This window comes from Panicum virgatum, chromosome 1K, assembly GCF_016808335.1.
Source record: "Panicum virgatum strain AP13 chromosome 1K, P.virgatum_v5, whole genome shotgun sequence".
Classification (NCBI taxonomy): Eukaryota; Viridiplantae; Streptophyta; class Magnoliopsida; order Poales; family Poaceae; genus Panicum; species Panicum virgatum.
In genome coordinates this window covers 33,604,215-33,618,176 of record NC_053136.1, presented here as the reverse complement: position 1 = coordinate 33,618,176, position 13,962 = coordinate 33,604,215, and the positions used below count along the sequence as shown (strand labels likewise).

Sequence of the window (13,962 nt, the reverse complement as noted above, 5' to 3'; positions counted from 1 at the left end):
TTAATGAGCGACACACTGACAGCTGCATATTTATTTATGAAGATAACCTCAAATGATTAAAGAAATTTTTGTTAGCACAAATCGCCGCCGGTGCTAGCTTAAAGGTTCAGACTGCTAGTAGCTAGGACACTAGCTAAATACTGTACTACTCGATCAGCTCTCCCCATCTTTTGCAAGACAAGAAAATTAAAAGAAAAGGAGCACAAGGCAAGAAGCGAGGAGCGATATAAATAGACGAGTGGTGGTTGGCTTTGGCTCTAGCTGCTCCTACTAGCTACCAATTTCTTACACGAGCTAATAAGGCTAGAGTGCAAGCCCCCCTGCCTGTTCGGGTTCGGTGAGGGAGTCGAGTCGATTGGCACCGAGCTACCAGCTAGCAGCAGGACGATGCAGCAGGGGGACCAGATGGAGTGCGGCGGCAAGGAGGAGCAGCTGCTGCAGCTCGTGTGCGTGCGGAGCGCGTCGACGGGCGAGGAGGCGATGGCGGAGTGGGCGGCGGAGCAGTCGTCGTCGCGGTCGGCGCTGTCGCTGTTCAAGGAGAAGGAGGCGGAGATCGAGCGCAGGAAGCTGGAGGTGCGGGACAAGGTGTTCTCCATGCTGGGCCGGGTGGAGGAGGAGAGCAAGCGCCTCGCCTTCATCCGCCAGGAGCTCGAGGTCATGGCCGACCCCACGCGCCGGGAGGTCGACGCCATCCGCAAGCGCATCGACAAGGTCAACAAGCAGCTCAAGCCGCTCGGCAAGACGTGCCTCAGAAAGGTAACGTGCCTGCTACCTTCTTGCATCATCCTGATCGATTGGCTTACAACAGTCAGCCAGAGATTAAACCGGGCGTATGTTTGTGATCGAGCAGGAGAAGGAATACAAGATGTGCCTCGACGCCTACAACGACAAGAGCAACGAGAAAGCTACGCTCGTCAACAGGCTCATGGAGGTGGTGACTCTTCACTTATTACAAATTTACTACAACATGCGTGTTCTGCATTTTTCTGTTTAAAGAACTGTTTTCTGTAGTAGGTGCGCGAACTTTTTTAATAATTAAGAAAATAAAAGAAAAAATAAAAAAGTTTTTCCTAGCCCAGTAAAGAATGGTAAACTTGGTTGGGCCTTTTAAAGTGACTAGGCCGTTGGATTTGGGCGTGGCCAAGCAGGCCGGGCCTAATATATTCCCACAAACTGACGTTTGTTTTCTCTGCTGTGTTACTACTACTACTGCTGCTACTTCGTGGCACAGCTCGTGAGCGAGAGCGAGAGGCTGCGGATGAAGAAGCTTGAAGAGCTCAACAAGACGATAGAGTCCCTCTACTAGATCTGCTCTGCACGCCTCAAGGGACGACGAAGACGAAGACGAAGATGCCGATCCGGTAGTAGTCCGGAGGCACCACAGGAGGAGCAGAGCATGCATTGCTGGTTGCATGCTCCACGTGCAACTTTTTCAGGCGACGTGGGTGTGATTGAATTTGTTGCTTTACATTTGTGTGCTAGCTTTGTAACGGGTGGTCAGGCTAGAGTACTGTTGCACTCTCTGGGCATGTAATGCAACTGCTCTGGCGCAGCGTCACAGCCGTGCTAGGTGCGCAAACGGACATTTCTCACATTCTCAAAAACATTAAAACAAGATCGATGCTCGAGTGGAGACTACTCAAACTCTGTCGAATCAAACAAGATCATTTTATCCTTTGCCTTGTCTGGAAAAGTCAAAAGACCAATCCCCAGCCCGCGGCAGTTTTTTAGTACGGTACAACGCAGACGCTCATAACACGCACACACGCTCATCCCTATGAACATACGTACGCAAATTCTACCCCTATGAGCACCTCCGAAGGACTGGACCGGCAGATCTGGATATTCCCGAAGTCACCATTGGCGCCTCGTTGTCGACGGGAACGTCGCTTACCACTTAACGCATAACGCCGGAAAATCCTAAAATAAATCCAGAAAAATGCGAGCACCCGCGCCAAGTCAAGGACTTGAATCCGAATGAGTAGGTCCACCACAAGGGACCTAACCAACTGATCTATAGATCAGTTCGCACCCAGCCCGCGCAGATGTTAGTAGTCGCGCACGCAGGTGCGAGCGCGTGCGTCGCAGAAGCCCCAACGCGGCCCACAGCGCTCCAGCAGCCCTCGGGGACGGCCCACTGGTGTTCTGCCAGCCCAGTTTTTATTTTATCAATATGATTTTTTATAGTAATTACGAACTAATACTTTAGATTTGATAAATTTTAAAAATATGTCATGATCGTCTGCCCAGCGGACGAAATTTGCTGGTTTGTCTTCCAAAAATATGAAAATAATTTTTGTCCAACCATTAGACAAAAATTGTATTTTCGTAGACAAAAATAGATTTTGTCTAAATCTCAATTTTTATGACAGAATCTTTAAATTTCGTCTACCCATCCAAATTTCGTCTGCTCAGCAGACAAAATCTCAATTTCGTCAACTCGTGACCTATTTTTGAAATTTATCAGATCTGAAGTATTATTCCGTAATTATCGTAAAAATGATTTTTAAAAAATAAAAAAAATTGCCCAATTTGTACTTTCTTCTTTATTTTTTCTCCTAAAAGTTTCAATAAACATTTTTTTTCAATTTTTGTTTCAATGGAACATTTGTTCTTGTTCCCGTGAAACATTTTTCATTTTGAACCGAACAATTTCTTTTCCAATAAAACTTTTTTTCCTACTGAAATATTTTGTTCTGGTGGAACATTTTTGTTGGAATAATTTCTTCTAGTTATGGGGGACGGCCTAGCTCCCTCGCACTCCCCCGGGGTCACGCGCGCAACCCCGAGTAGCCCTAACCCGATGGGCCGAAAACTTTGGGCACGGGCCCTTCTTTCAACACATGCATTTTGCGTGTGACGCAATTTGAACTTAAGTATGAATTTAAATGCTACTCTCCATTTCTTTTTTTAATAAAGCGTGCTTAGGTCTATATCTCGAAATTTGCGATCAACAATTACCTTTTGCAAGATATCACTAGTCCGTAATGTGAAAAATACTATCTTCTAGTTGGAAGTTGTTGCTACAAAAACACTGTAACTTGAAAGAAAAGAAATGTGGGTTGAAGTCTAATTTTGGAGATTGTATCAAGTAGTTAAACCATGTTTTCTACTATTTGGAAATAGAAGGAGTGGTTAAGAATGTGTTTATATTTAGAATTTCAAGGTATGCAAACAAGAATTTCCAATTGCAAATGACTCTAGCATTTCTTTTAAAGAAAAGGAACGCTTCTAGCATCATATCGGATTTCCTCAACTCCTATATCCTCAATTTTAAAATATAATAGCACTTCCAGCAGTTCGTCAATAAATCTTTCCCAATGACCAGGTAATGCGGATGTTCCAAATATTTTTTTCATAATTATTGAAAGAGTTAATTTTGTAGTTCCCCAATAATCTCATCCCAAACCAACTACTTTATTGGAAGAGCTTTAGCTCTCCCTTTAGTTTGGGAGAGTTGTGATGAATTATTGGTTTGTCCCAACAATTACAGGAAAAAAGAGAAAGATAAAATGGATCTTCTGGAGGATAATCTTTAAACAAATTCTCCTAATATAGTAGTTGGATCGTGGATTGAGGACCCGTCTGAGATGCACTTGGCATGGTTTAACTTTCTGCCTTTAAAATTAGACTTGGCAGGATTTTCATGTACAAAGCAACAGCGAAAGAACATGTAGCCTAGTGGTTATAAGAGACTCGGTAGCATCTGAGGTTCTGGGTTCGACTCCCCATGGGAGCGAATATTCTATGATTTAACGGCGTTGTGCATTAAGTGGTAGACGACGTTTCCGTCAACAACGAAGCGTCTGTGGTGACTTCGTCAATCTCAAGGATTTGTCGGCTCAGTCTTTGAAAATGCTCATAAGGGTAGGATTTGCATACGTGTGTTCATAGGAGTGTGAGTATGAGTGCGTCGTGAGTGTCTGAGTTGTAATATGTAATTTAAAAAAAAGTACAAAGCAACGATATCACTTTTTGCATAGCAAGTTATGCATCTTGTAGAACTAATTGTTGATTGAGAATCCCATTTTCGGCTCGTGCGTTTCACTTGCCGCGCCGTGTCATCTGCTCCTCCGATGGCGTGTAACGAACACGTTTAAGCATATGGTTTGCCGGGGCAGGCAGGTCGGCCACGGCCTTGCGCTTCCAAAAATAAACAAATAGCGAGGCCGGTCGGTCGCAATCTGCCGAGCGGGCGAGGCCGCGAAAAACACTCGCACAATCGACACGGCGCTCGACAACTCGAGACGGCGGCCCCGCACCCATCAGGGCAGGCCCGTCAACCGCCAGGAGTAGAAGAATTAAACAACGCGGCGGGCGGGGCGGGGTGGCGCCACCCACCGCGGCTTGGCCTGAAAGCGAGAGCCTTCGCTTTGCTCGGCCGGGGCAGCAGGGCCCCTCCATGATCGTGCCTATAGTTGTCCAACGGGGCCCGGCCCGGCCCGGCCCGACCCGGCCCGGCACGATTAGCCTGGATAACTAATCGTGCCGGGCCGGGCCGGCCCATGTACCGAGGCACTGCGCATGAGCACGGCCCGAGGCCAATTTGGCGTGCCGGGCCGGCCCAACCGGCCCGTTAGGTCCAGCGTGCCGCCGCAGTCCTCCGCGCGCGCCGCCGCTGGTCGGCGCATGCCCGGCCGCGCCGCCCTCAGCCTCGCCGCAGATCTGCGCGAGCCCGGCCACGCTGAGCCCGAAGGGGAGGCAACCAGCGGCAGCGACGTGCCGGAGGAGAATCGGCGGCGCCGGCCGCCGCGGCCCGCGGCGCGAGGAGGAGAGGAGGTGGCGGCATCGTCGCATCACGAGGTCGCTCGCCGGCCGCGACTCGCGAGGAGAGAAGGGGGCCGCGCGGAGAAAGGGGCGGCGACGGCGGCGGCCCGGAGGAGGATGTGTCGCCGGCGGCCGCATGGAGGAGAGGAGGGGCGGGTGGCGTGAGGGAGGGAACCAGGAGGGTCACGGGCTCGCGGCCTCACAGAGTCACGGATGGAGATCTAGGGTTGGCATTTTGGGCTGAGGTGTATGTGGGCTGATTGTTAATTGGGCCGACACATATTCGTGTCGGGCCGGGCTGGCCCACGTGCCGGAGGCACGGCCCAGGCACGGCACGACGCCCGTGCCGGGCCAGCCCGGGCTCGTTTAATCTCGTGCCGGGCCGGGCTTTGTACCGGGCCGAAAATTCGTGCTTCGGGCCGGCCCACGGACCTCGGGCCAGATGAAAAACTATAATCGTGCCATTGACTTGCTAATCGCGGGGGCTAGTTCGACTTGGGCTCGGCTCGCTAAAAAGCTCGAGTCAGCAAGTTTGGCTCACAAATCATAAAAACACAATACAAAGAGATTATAAAAGCAAATGAGCAATAAATACAAAGTATTTATAATTTTAATACTAGATAACATAATTCATCCATAATTAATCTATAATTTTATAGTTTACACATAATGATAAGTTCATAATTTTAGAATTGGACTAAACCGAGCTACAAAGGGATGTTAACTTGGCTCGTTATGGTTCGCGAGCCAACTCGTTTTATAACAAACCAACTCGTAGCTGGCTTGTTATAAAATGAGTTAGCTCATTATAAAATAAGTCGAGCTCGAGCTGAGCCATTAAAAAACGAGTCAAGCGGGCTAGTGAGTTATAATTTTTTTTTAATCCAGCGACTGGGCGCGCATTAACAATGGCATTAGATTCCGGTCCCGAGGGAGATACGATTTGATTGCCGTGCCCCCCGCGCTCGACAAGTAAGTGAGCACAAATTGTTTTATCACCATTAGGAGCGCGCTAGAGAATTAAAAATTCCGCGGCGGTGGCGAGGCATACTCGCCATCGCCATCGCCATCGCCATCGCCATGCCTGCCTCTATCCGCTCTATTCCTCTTCGTCTTCCTCCTCCTCCTGCTCTTTAATTACCCGGCCGGGAACGAAGAGGCGGGATGCTTAGTGGATAACAGGGCCTTGAGGCGGAGCGGCCGGGCCGAGGAGACCGGCGTCCAGGTACGTTCTGCTCAGCCCCGCACCCGTTAATTTCTCTGGCGGGATTCGAGAAACGGCGGGGGGCATGAGCGGCACGGTTTGCTGCGCAGAGGGGGGGCTGCCGCGCCGGACTGGGATGCTGGAGCAATGTCAGATTCGAAGGGCGGCATGAGCGGCATGAGCGTGGTGACCACGGCGATGGCCTTCTCGGTCAGCGCCTTCTTCGTGCTCTTCGTCTTCACCAGGCTGCTCTGCGCGCGCCTCCACCTGTCCAGGGCCGCCGCCGCCGACCGCGCCGCCGGCGACGCCTTCGTCGTCTCGGCCTACAACGTGAGGCTGGCCGCCGCCGCCGTCCCTTCCCCTACTCCCCCTACTCCATTATCCTCCTTGCTATCTTCTTCTCTTCGATGATGGTGACTCTTGACGGGAATCAACAACTTCGATTCAGGTGGAGCGCGGGATCCACGGGCTGGAGCCCTCCGTGGTGACGACCTTCCCCACCGTCAAGCTCGGCGACGGCGGCCCGCAGCGGCCGCCGGTGCAGGAGGCGCAGTAAGATATCGCCTTCCTCCTCTTCCAATCCTCCTCTCTGTTCTTTGCAGCAAATCTGCTTAGTTCAACTGCACATGGTTTCGCTGCATTTCGCAACTTGCGATGACCAATTGGCCCTCAAGAGACCGACGACGGATGGATCATGGACCAAGCAAAGTCGCATTTCGCCACAATTGGCCGGCACCCTCGGTGTGCTAAAACCTATTACCATTTGTGGACCATGGCAGTAGAGAATCCATAAACCCCTTTGGCAGCCCACAGACGACCAATGCGGAAGAGAAGAGGTTTTAAATTTAAACTCCTGAAAAGGCCATATTGGCTGCCAATTTGGGACTTGTAAAGTCAGGTTGGCATACGCGCAGAGTCAAAGCAAGCAACCCTGCAACAGTGCTATCTTTTTTTTTTTTTGCTGGACTTGAGAATTCATAAACCCCCTTTGCAGCCCACAGGCGGAGCCAATGTGGCAGCCTAGAAGAAGAGGGTTTAGCTTGCTGAAAAGAAAAGGATTCTAAGTTCAGTGCATTTGCAGTTCTGAAACTGGCTTGTCGCACCATCTGAAAGGCCATATTGGTTATCAATTTGAGACTTGTAAAATTAGGTTAACGTGTGCACTGTGCTGCCATTTCTGTCAGTTACTCAGTTCAACGGCCATTGCACAGTATTCTTTCTTCTTAATGTCTTAACGATTAACATGCCTGCAGAATACACGATCAATCACCACGATCAACGTTCATGCAATTGCAATCCTCTGAAAAACAGAATAAGTCTAATGCTTCGCGCACAGCAGAGAATTTCCATGGGCTGAACTGAACGTCGTGCGCCTGTGCTTTGTGGTGTGCAGGTGCCCGGTGTGCCTGGAGGAGTACGAGGCCAAGGACGTGGTGCGCGTGCTGCAGGCCTGCGGCCACGCCTTCCACGCGCCCTGCATCGACGCCTGGCTCCGGCAGCACCCCACCTGCCCGATCTGCCGCGCCTCCCTGCGCGCCAAGGCCGGCGGCGGCGGCGGCAACCGCGCAGCGCCGCCGCCCGACTACAGCGCCCTCGTCGCCGGCGCCGCCGCTAGGGCGGCCCCCTCCCACCATGTCCCGGCGGCGTCCTCGTCCGACGACGCCGCGTCACCGCAGGCGCCCGACGCGGATGGCCGGCTGGAGATCATCATCGAAGAGCCCGCCTCCTCCCCCGACGGCCCGAGCCCTGCCGCCGCCGGTGCCGGTGCCGGCCGCCATTCTCCCTGCGCCGAGGCGGCGGCGAGGCAGAGCGCGAGCGCCGCCGCCGGCGCGTCGTCGGAGCATTGCTAGGTAGCGCACGCTGACACACGATGTGTTTACATGATGGAACGGCCGGAACAGTGTTGTGAATTGAGATCGGGACGGTGTTTAGGGGCTAGAGTCTTGGGGGATAAGAAATTAATCTGGTTTTAACAGGCTTCTTTATTCTGATTCGTGAAGCTCATTGCGCTTGCTCAGCTTGTACAGTCTTAGTTGAAATGATTGAAGCACTTGTTCTTACGTGATCAATAGCTTGAAGGCCATGCTGCCGCAGTGAGAGTTTCATGGTGATTTTTTTTTTGAGAATTGTAAGTTTCAATTGTGACATGGAGGTGGTAGTGGTACCCGTGTAGATTTCGCAAGGAAAAATCGGTTCAGGACGAAAGGCTCCCTAAGGCCGTGTTTGGTTGTAACAGTAAAAATTTTGCGAAAAGAGAATTTTGTATGCATAGAGTACTAAATGTAGTCTATTTGCAAAAAATTTTTAGAGATGGATGCAACTTTACGAGCCGAATCTAATGAGCCAAATTAATACATGATTATATACAGTAATGCTATAGTGACCATGCTCTAATCATCGTCAAATCATGCGGTCAAAGGCCTCATTAGGTACAATATTACTACAATATCTATGGTTGTGGAGGTGCTTTTGTAATTAGATTTAATTTAATACCTCTAATTAATGGTCAAAGTTATAAAAAGTTTTCATCAAAATTTTTTCACCCCTAACCAAACACAGCCTAAATTTGGCCCGAACGTGAAGGGCCAGTAACAAATCGGCCCAAAGGAAAAGCAAGGCACGCGGTTTGGACTCGCAGGCAGCAGTCGAGTGGCTGGCAGGCGGCGCGCGCGTTTAGTACCACCTCGGCAGTTCGAGGGGCGTAGGACGGGACAGCGAGCCATAAACGAAGGCCAGGGGCGATGTTGCTCCATATAGGGATCCAAGCGGCAGCCCGCAAAACTCAAGGATGCAAGCAGCCCGCAAAACTCAAGGATGCAAGCAGCCCGCAAAACTCATATATAAGATTAATTAAATGGGTTGCCGTAATAATTTGCGAAAATTTAATCTATACGTAGGTTCGCGGGCTAGCCCACTTGCATCCCTAGCTCCATACTTACCTGGACGGGTCGATGCCTGATCACGAAGGGGCATGGCCTAGGTTAGGGGCCCACATTGCACTTGGTGGGTGCGCTAGCCTACCATCTCCCCAAGTGGGAGAGTGGACGTCATAATTTGTGGTAGAGTGGTACGTGTGGTTTTGAAAGGAAAACTTGGTTCTTGTTGCATGTTAGCCCTTTGGTTTCTATAAAGACACATGAAATTGGGCCCAGCTCTAGAATCAGCCCGTGGCAAGAATTGAAAATCTTTTCGATGCAACCCCAAATATAGAAATAGACTTCGGTTTTTTTTGAGCAACTCGACTCCGGTTGCGCGATGCTGATTTTACGATCGACCGTAACTTCCGCCTCTAGCGGTCGATTTTTTCCTTCCCCTTCCCCGCACCTTTCTCCTTCCCCGTTCCCTCTTCCTTTCCCTCCCACTCTCTCTACAGATCGGGATCCCGACCGTGCCGCTGCCGGCGCGCCTCCCTGCCGATGCCACCGCTCCCCTTCCTCCCCGGAGCCGCGCTCCCTTCCCTCCCCTGAGTCCGCTCCCCTTCCTCCCTGGAGCCGCCGCACCTCCCCCGCGGCGGCCGCCGCCTCCATCGTTGGACTGCCTCCATGGGACGCCGCGCACTCCCTCGCCGGCGGCGACGCCGGATCCGCCTCCCTGGGCCGCCGCGCGCTTGCCCGCCGTCGCCGCCGCCGGATCCGGCTCTCTGCGCTGTGCGGCGGGGGATGGGCGGCGCGGTGGGCTGCTGCACGCTCGCCCGCCGCCACCGCCGCCGGATCCGGCTCCCTGCGCTATGCGGCGAGGGATGGGCGGCGCGGCGCAACGCCGACGGGCCGGCGGCGTCGGCGGGGAGGTAGGTTTTTTTATTTTTTGATTTAACAATTTTTTTTACCGACCAAAATTTTACCCAAACTTTTTTCTTTTTGATTTTGATGTAAATTTTTTTATTCTAAGTATTTTTTTCGGATGCAAAAAATTTTCTATTCTGAATGCCAAATTTCTCTTTACAAAATTTCTCAATTTATGTCTTTCAAATTTTTTATTTATAATTTTTCTCGTCAAAAAATTTTCTATCTCCAAAATTTCTCTTAGAAAAAAATTACAAAAAATTATAAAAAAAATTGCTGTCGGAAAATCGAACTATCCTTCCACGGTTGACAGTAAAATAGCTACACGCCTCCGGTTGGGCCTTCCACCTTTGCTTGCATCCTCCGCTCTCTGATAGCCGCCTCCGCTCTCGCCGACCCGCGCGTCTGGCCGGGCCGGCTGCGTCGTGTCCCTTCACGGCGGAGAGATCCCGGCGGCCGCACAGTCTTATCGGACAGCTTCCATCTCGGCTGTCGGATCTCCCAGACCTGGCTACCTCCGGAAGGAGCTGGTGAGCTCGACGGAGCTGAAGGACCCGAGGTTCTTCTACGGCCCCGGCGAGAGCCCGTCGTCGACGGCGCCCAGCTGCCGCCTCGCGTCCGCGGCGGCCCGCCGCCTCCTGTCCCACGCCCTGTACGCCCCGAACGCAGCCGCGCCGACCACAGCCGCGACGCCGACGGCGAGCAGCGCAGCCTTGACCCCGCCCGCGCCGCCGCCGCCGCCGCGTCCGGCCGCCTCCTCCTCGAGGCTCCTGACCTTGAAGTAGCCCAGCTTGCGCTCGTCGCCCTCCACCAGCAGCTGCGCCGGGTAGTCGAGGAGGTAGCAGTACCCGGTGCCGTTGCTGTACACCGCGCCCCAGCAGCTGCACTTGCGCTCGCACCGCGCCTCGCAGTCCGCCGCCGACGCCGCGCGCTCGAACCCCAGGAGCTCCTTGTTCGCCGGCTCCACGCCCCGCCGCCGCACCGCCCGGTACAGCCCGCCGACCTCCCCGCCAGGGGTGCCGCACAGGCTGCCCGGGGCGGCGGCGGCGGCGCAGCCCGAACCGTCGGTCGCGTTCCCCAGCAGGCACTCGCACCCGCCGCGGGGCTGCGCGCAGACGCTGTAGGCGCCGCAGGTGGTGGGGAGCTCGCAGGCCTCGGTGATGGAGGTGTAGTCGGCGGCCCACCGGGCGCCGTCCCAGTAGTAGGCGCGGAGGTTCCCGTCGGGCTCCAGGGTCATGCGGCGGAGGGCGCGGACGCCGCGGTTGAAGGTGTCGAACGAGAGCACGTCGGCGGGCGGGCCCTCCTTCTGGTACATGGCGAGGAAGCCGTCGGGCTCCACACGCGCGTAGGTCGGCCCGCCGCCGGCCACGATCTGGGCCTTGGCCTGCAGCGCCGTGTGCTTCAAGTACATGGCGGCGGCGGCGACGCCGCCCGGCGACGGCGGCTCGATGTAGAGCGCGAAGTAGTTGCTCCCCAGCCGCATCGCGAAGCGCCGGTCGAGGGTGTAGAGCGCAGCCGCGGTGGTGAGGTTCTGGCCCTGGACGATGGTGTCCGACGGGTGGTCGAAGCTCTGCCACACCACGCCAGCACTGGTGCTCTGGATTTGGAGGTTGGACGTGTTGAGGAGGACGGCGCGGTCGCCGGGCGAGGCGGCGGCGGCGGACCAGAGCACCTTGCTGGCCGCGCGGTCGGTGAGGACGAGGCCGCCGTCGAAGGAGAGGGAGGCGGGCGCGGACCAGGGCGCCGGGCGGTCGGGGATCGCGCGCCAGAGCGGGAAGGCCGACGGGAGGTGGAGGACGGCGAGGTCCAGCATGGTGGCCTTGACGCGGAGGAAGCCGAGCGCGAAGGCGCCGGTGGGGTCGGCGAGCACCGGCTGGAACTGCGAGTAGGACTGGTCGTGGGTCACCGAGAAGCCTCGCCGCAGCTCCTGCGCCGTTGCCGCCGCCGCCGCACCCTCGCCGGCGGCGGCGCCCGGAGAAGCCATCAGCGCCGCCGCCGCCGCCGCCGCCACGCAAAGCACCAGCACGAGACGAATCCTCGCCACCACCGCCTCCATTTTAGTTAAACCTTGTTGATCTGTGACCACCAGCTTTGGATTCTTGAAACGCTGGTGAATTTAAGCGAAGAGCTGGCAGCATAAGACTGCGGCTGGTGGTGGACAAAGATCATCAGTCATCAGTGACGGACGAGCAGGAGCGGACAAGGGCCGGGAATACTTATCACTCGTCCGCTGCGAGCTACCAGTGAGTGAGAGCGATGCACAGCATCAGCACGCTCGTGCGCCATGCCATGCCACGCCACTCGTGGCTCGGCAGATAAAAGCAGAGAAGGGTGCGGTGCCGTTTGGTCAGTGCGCATTGAGCACCGAGCACACTGAATAGATTAGTGCTGGACTTTCCTCTACATGGGATTGCGATCAGCAACTCCGGATTGTATAATCCCATTGCGTACTTGCAGTTGGAAAGTGGCACTATTCCACTAATTAGAAGATGGATTAGGCCACTCGAGGAGTGATCAAGAGTCCAATCCATGTTGAGCATGGACCCGGCCGCTTGGGCAGTGGCTCGCCTACTATATTTGGTGTGGACTTATAGTTATCCCCTTTCCATTTCAGTCCTCCTATGCAACTTTTTTTTTAAAAAAAAAGTACTATGCATCATGCAACTACAATTGGTTTTAAAGAATTAATAGTAATGTAAACCAGATAAAATTATTAATCGTTGTTTATACTACAATGTGAAAGGCCTGATCTAATTCAAATGTGAAATTGGTGATCCATATATGTAAGTCAAACCATGTGCACGCTGAGGCAACCTGGTTGCTCAACCATCAAGCAGGATCGTTACGCGGCACCATGTCATTTTACCTCGATCAAAAAAAAATGCCCACTTGCCCCGTCTTTTGCAGTATCTTGTTGTAATCTTGTGGCCGCACCGGAACCGGACAATTATACTCACGATCATGTTCACACCAACCGTGCGGGACACATTGTTTTGGTTGACTAACCTTTGCACGTAGCCAATTGGAACAAGGCTACTTGATTTGAATGGATTTTCTTCTACCCGATTTTTCAAATTTCTTCTCGGGCCATACTGTTCATTTTACTGGTCAGAATCACTGTGATGCATGATTAGAGATTTTGTCTGTTGATGCTTTGCAGTTGTTCAGTATGTTATAAAAGTGACCCTTCCATTGTTTTCCCCGTTTTCTGTAGCTCAATAATAATGGGTGCATACAGGTCATTATGCGAATGTTCAGACTCATTGATGCCTACTCTGTTTGTGTAAATTTGCATGGAGCAGCTACTTCTCGCATGGCCAAGTTTTTTTTTTCTTCCTCTGATCAGTTTTTTTTTTTTGGTAACCACCTTCGGCTCAGGAATAACCAGAAAGTCAACGCAAGCGTGCCAAGCTACTTGGTAAAAACTTATCATCTTGACTTGATGAAAGTGACATCAAATATCATATGATGTTTGGCTTTGAACGCGCATTGCGGCGTCGCAAGGATATGATTGGCCCAGTTCATGATCTGCAAAGATAGTGGTTAGTCCACAGCTCTGGAAAAATGGTAGCAGTCGTATTTTTATGTCTTCTACTGAGCAAATAATTAAAAGTGTTCTCTCCATTTCCCTTCTGGATAGCCTGAAGAACAGGAGCCTAATAACCAGCATCCCACGCGGATGCATTGCGATGCTGCCATGAAAGAAGTGTTACTTTCAATTTTTATGCCATGAAAGAAGTCAACTTCTGGAACCCTGTCACTTTATCAGCAACACATGCAGCGAGAGGGGAAGCCCCATGCCACGATATCTGCTGCAGATCCACACATTATTTGGTCAAAACTGAGAAGTCGCCGTGCTCGCATTTGTCAACTTGTGTTTTTATGCCGCACAAGTTGGATCACAAAATGTCAGCTCACCTGTACAGTGTGCAGTTGCAGGTTGCAGCTCCAGCGGTTGAGCTGCCAACCGCATGACGTGCTCTTGATTCAGCCTCTCGGCTGGCAGGCGAGGTAGGATCTTAGGAATGCTTGTTCTTTAATTGTCCGGTCCTGTTTAGTTGGTGAAAAAGTTTGGATTTTGATAATGTAGCACATTTCGTTGTTACTTAATAAATAATATTTAATTACGGACTAATTAGGTTTAAAAGATTCATCTCATGCTAATCAGTTAGACTGTGTAATTACCTAATTTTTTAACTGTATTTAATA

General features: G+C 52.6%; 3 protein-coding genes and 1 pseudogene across 4 annotated transcripts; 3 read left to right on the top strand and 1 right to left on the bottom strand.

Annotated features, from left to right (window-relative positions):
- Positions 1-171: 171 nt before the first annotated feature.
- LOC120703432 lies at positions 172-1,644 on the top strand. Its single transcript, XM_039987529.1, has 3 exons — positions 172-756; positions 851-931; positions 1,232-1,644. The coding sequence occupies exons 1-3, from the start codon at positions 388-390 to the stop codon at positions 1,304-1,306; spliced, it is 525 nt and encodes a 174-aa protein (XP_039843463.1). The 5' UTR covers positions 172-387; the 3' UTR covers positions 1,307-1,644.
- Positions 1,645-5,791: 4,147 nt separating this feature from the next.
- Positions 5,792-8,076, top strand: LOC120703412 (putative RING-H2 finger protein ATL69). 2 transcript variants are annotated; one of them, XM_039987503.1, is made up of 4 exons: positions 5,792-5,992; positions 6,126-6,301; positions 6,420-6,523; positions 7,365-8,076. In XM_039987503.1, exons 2-4 carry the CDS (start codon positions 6,140-6,142, stop codon positions 7,819-7,821), a joined length of 723 nt encoding a protein of 240 aa, XP_039843437.1. In that variant the 5' UTR covers positions 5,792-5,992; positions 6,126-6,139; the 3' UTR covers positions 7,822-8,076. The 2 variants fall into 2 exon arrangements, with proteins under 2 accessions (XP_039843437.1, XP_039843431.1); XM_039987497.1 differs by having other exon boundaries at positions 5,794-5,992; positions 6,082-6,301.
- Positions 8,077-8,902: 826 nt separating this feature from the next.
- On the top strand, positions 8,903-9,045 carry LOC120658226 (annotated as a pseudogene).
- Positions 9,046-10,258: 1,213 nt separating this feature from the next.
- Positions 10,259-12,045, bottom strand: LOC120703405 (PAN domain-containing protein At5g03700-like). Its single transcript, XM_039987486.1, has one exon. It carries the CDS (start codon positions 11,807-11,809, stop codon positions 10,319-10,321), a length of 1,491 nt encoding a protein of 496 aa, XP_039843420.1. The 5' UTR covers positions 11,810-12,045; the 3' UTR covers positions 10,259-10,318.
- Positions 12,046-13,962: the final 1,917 nt, after the last annotated feature.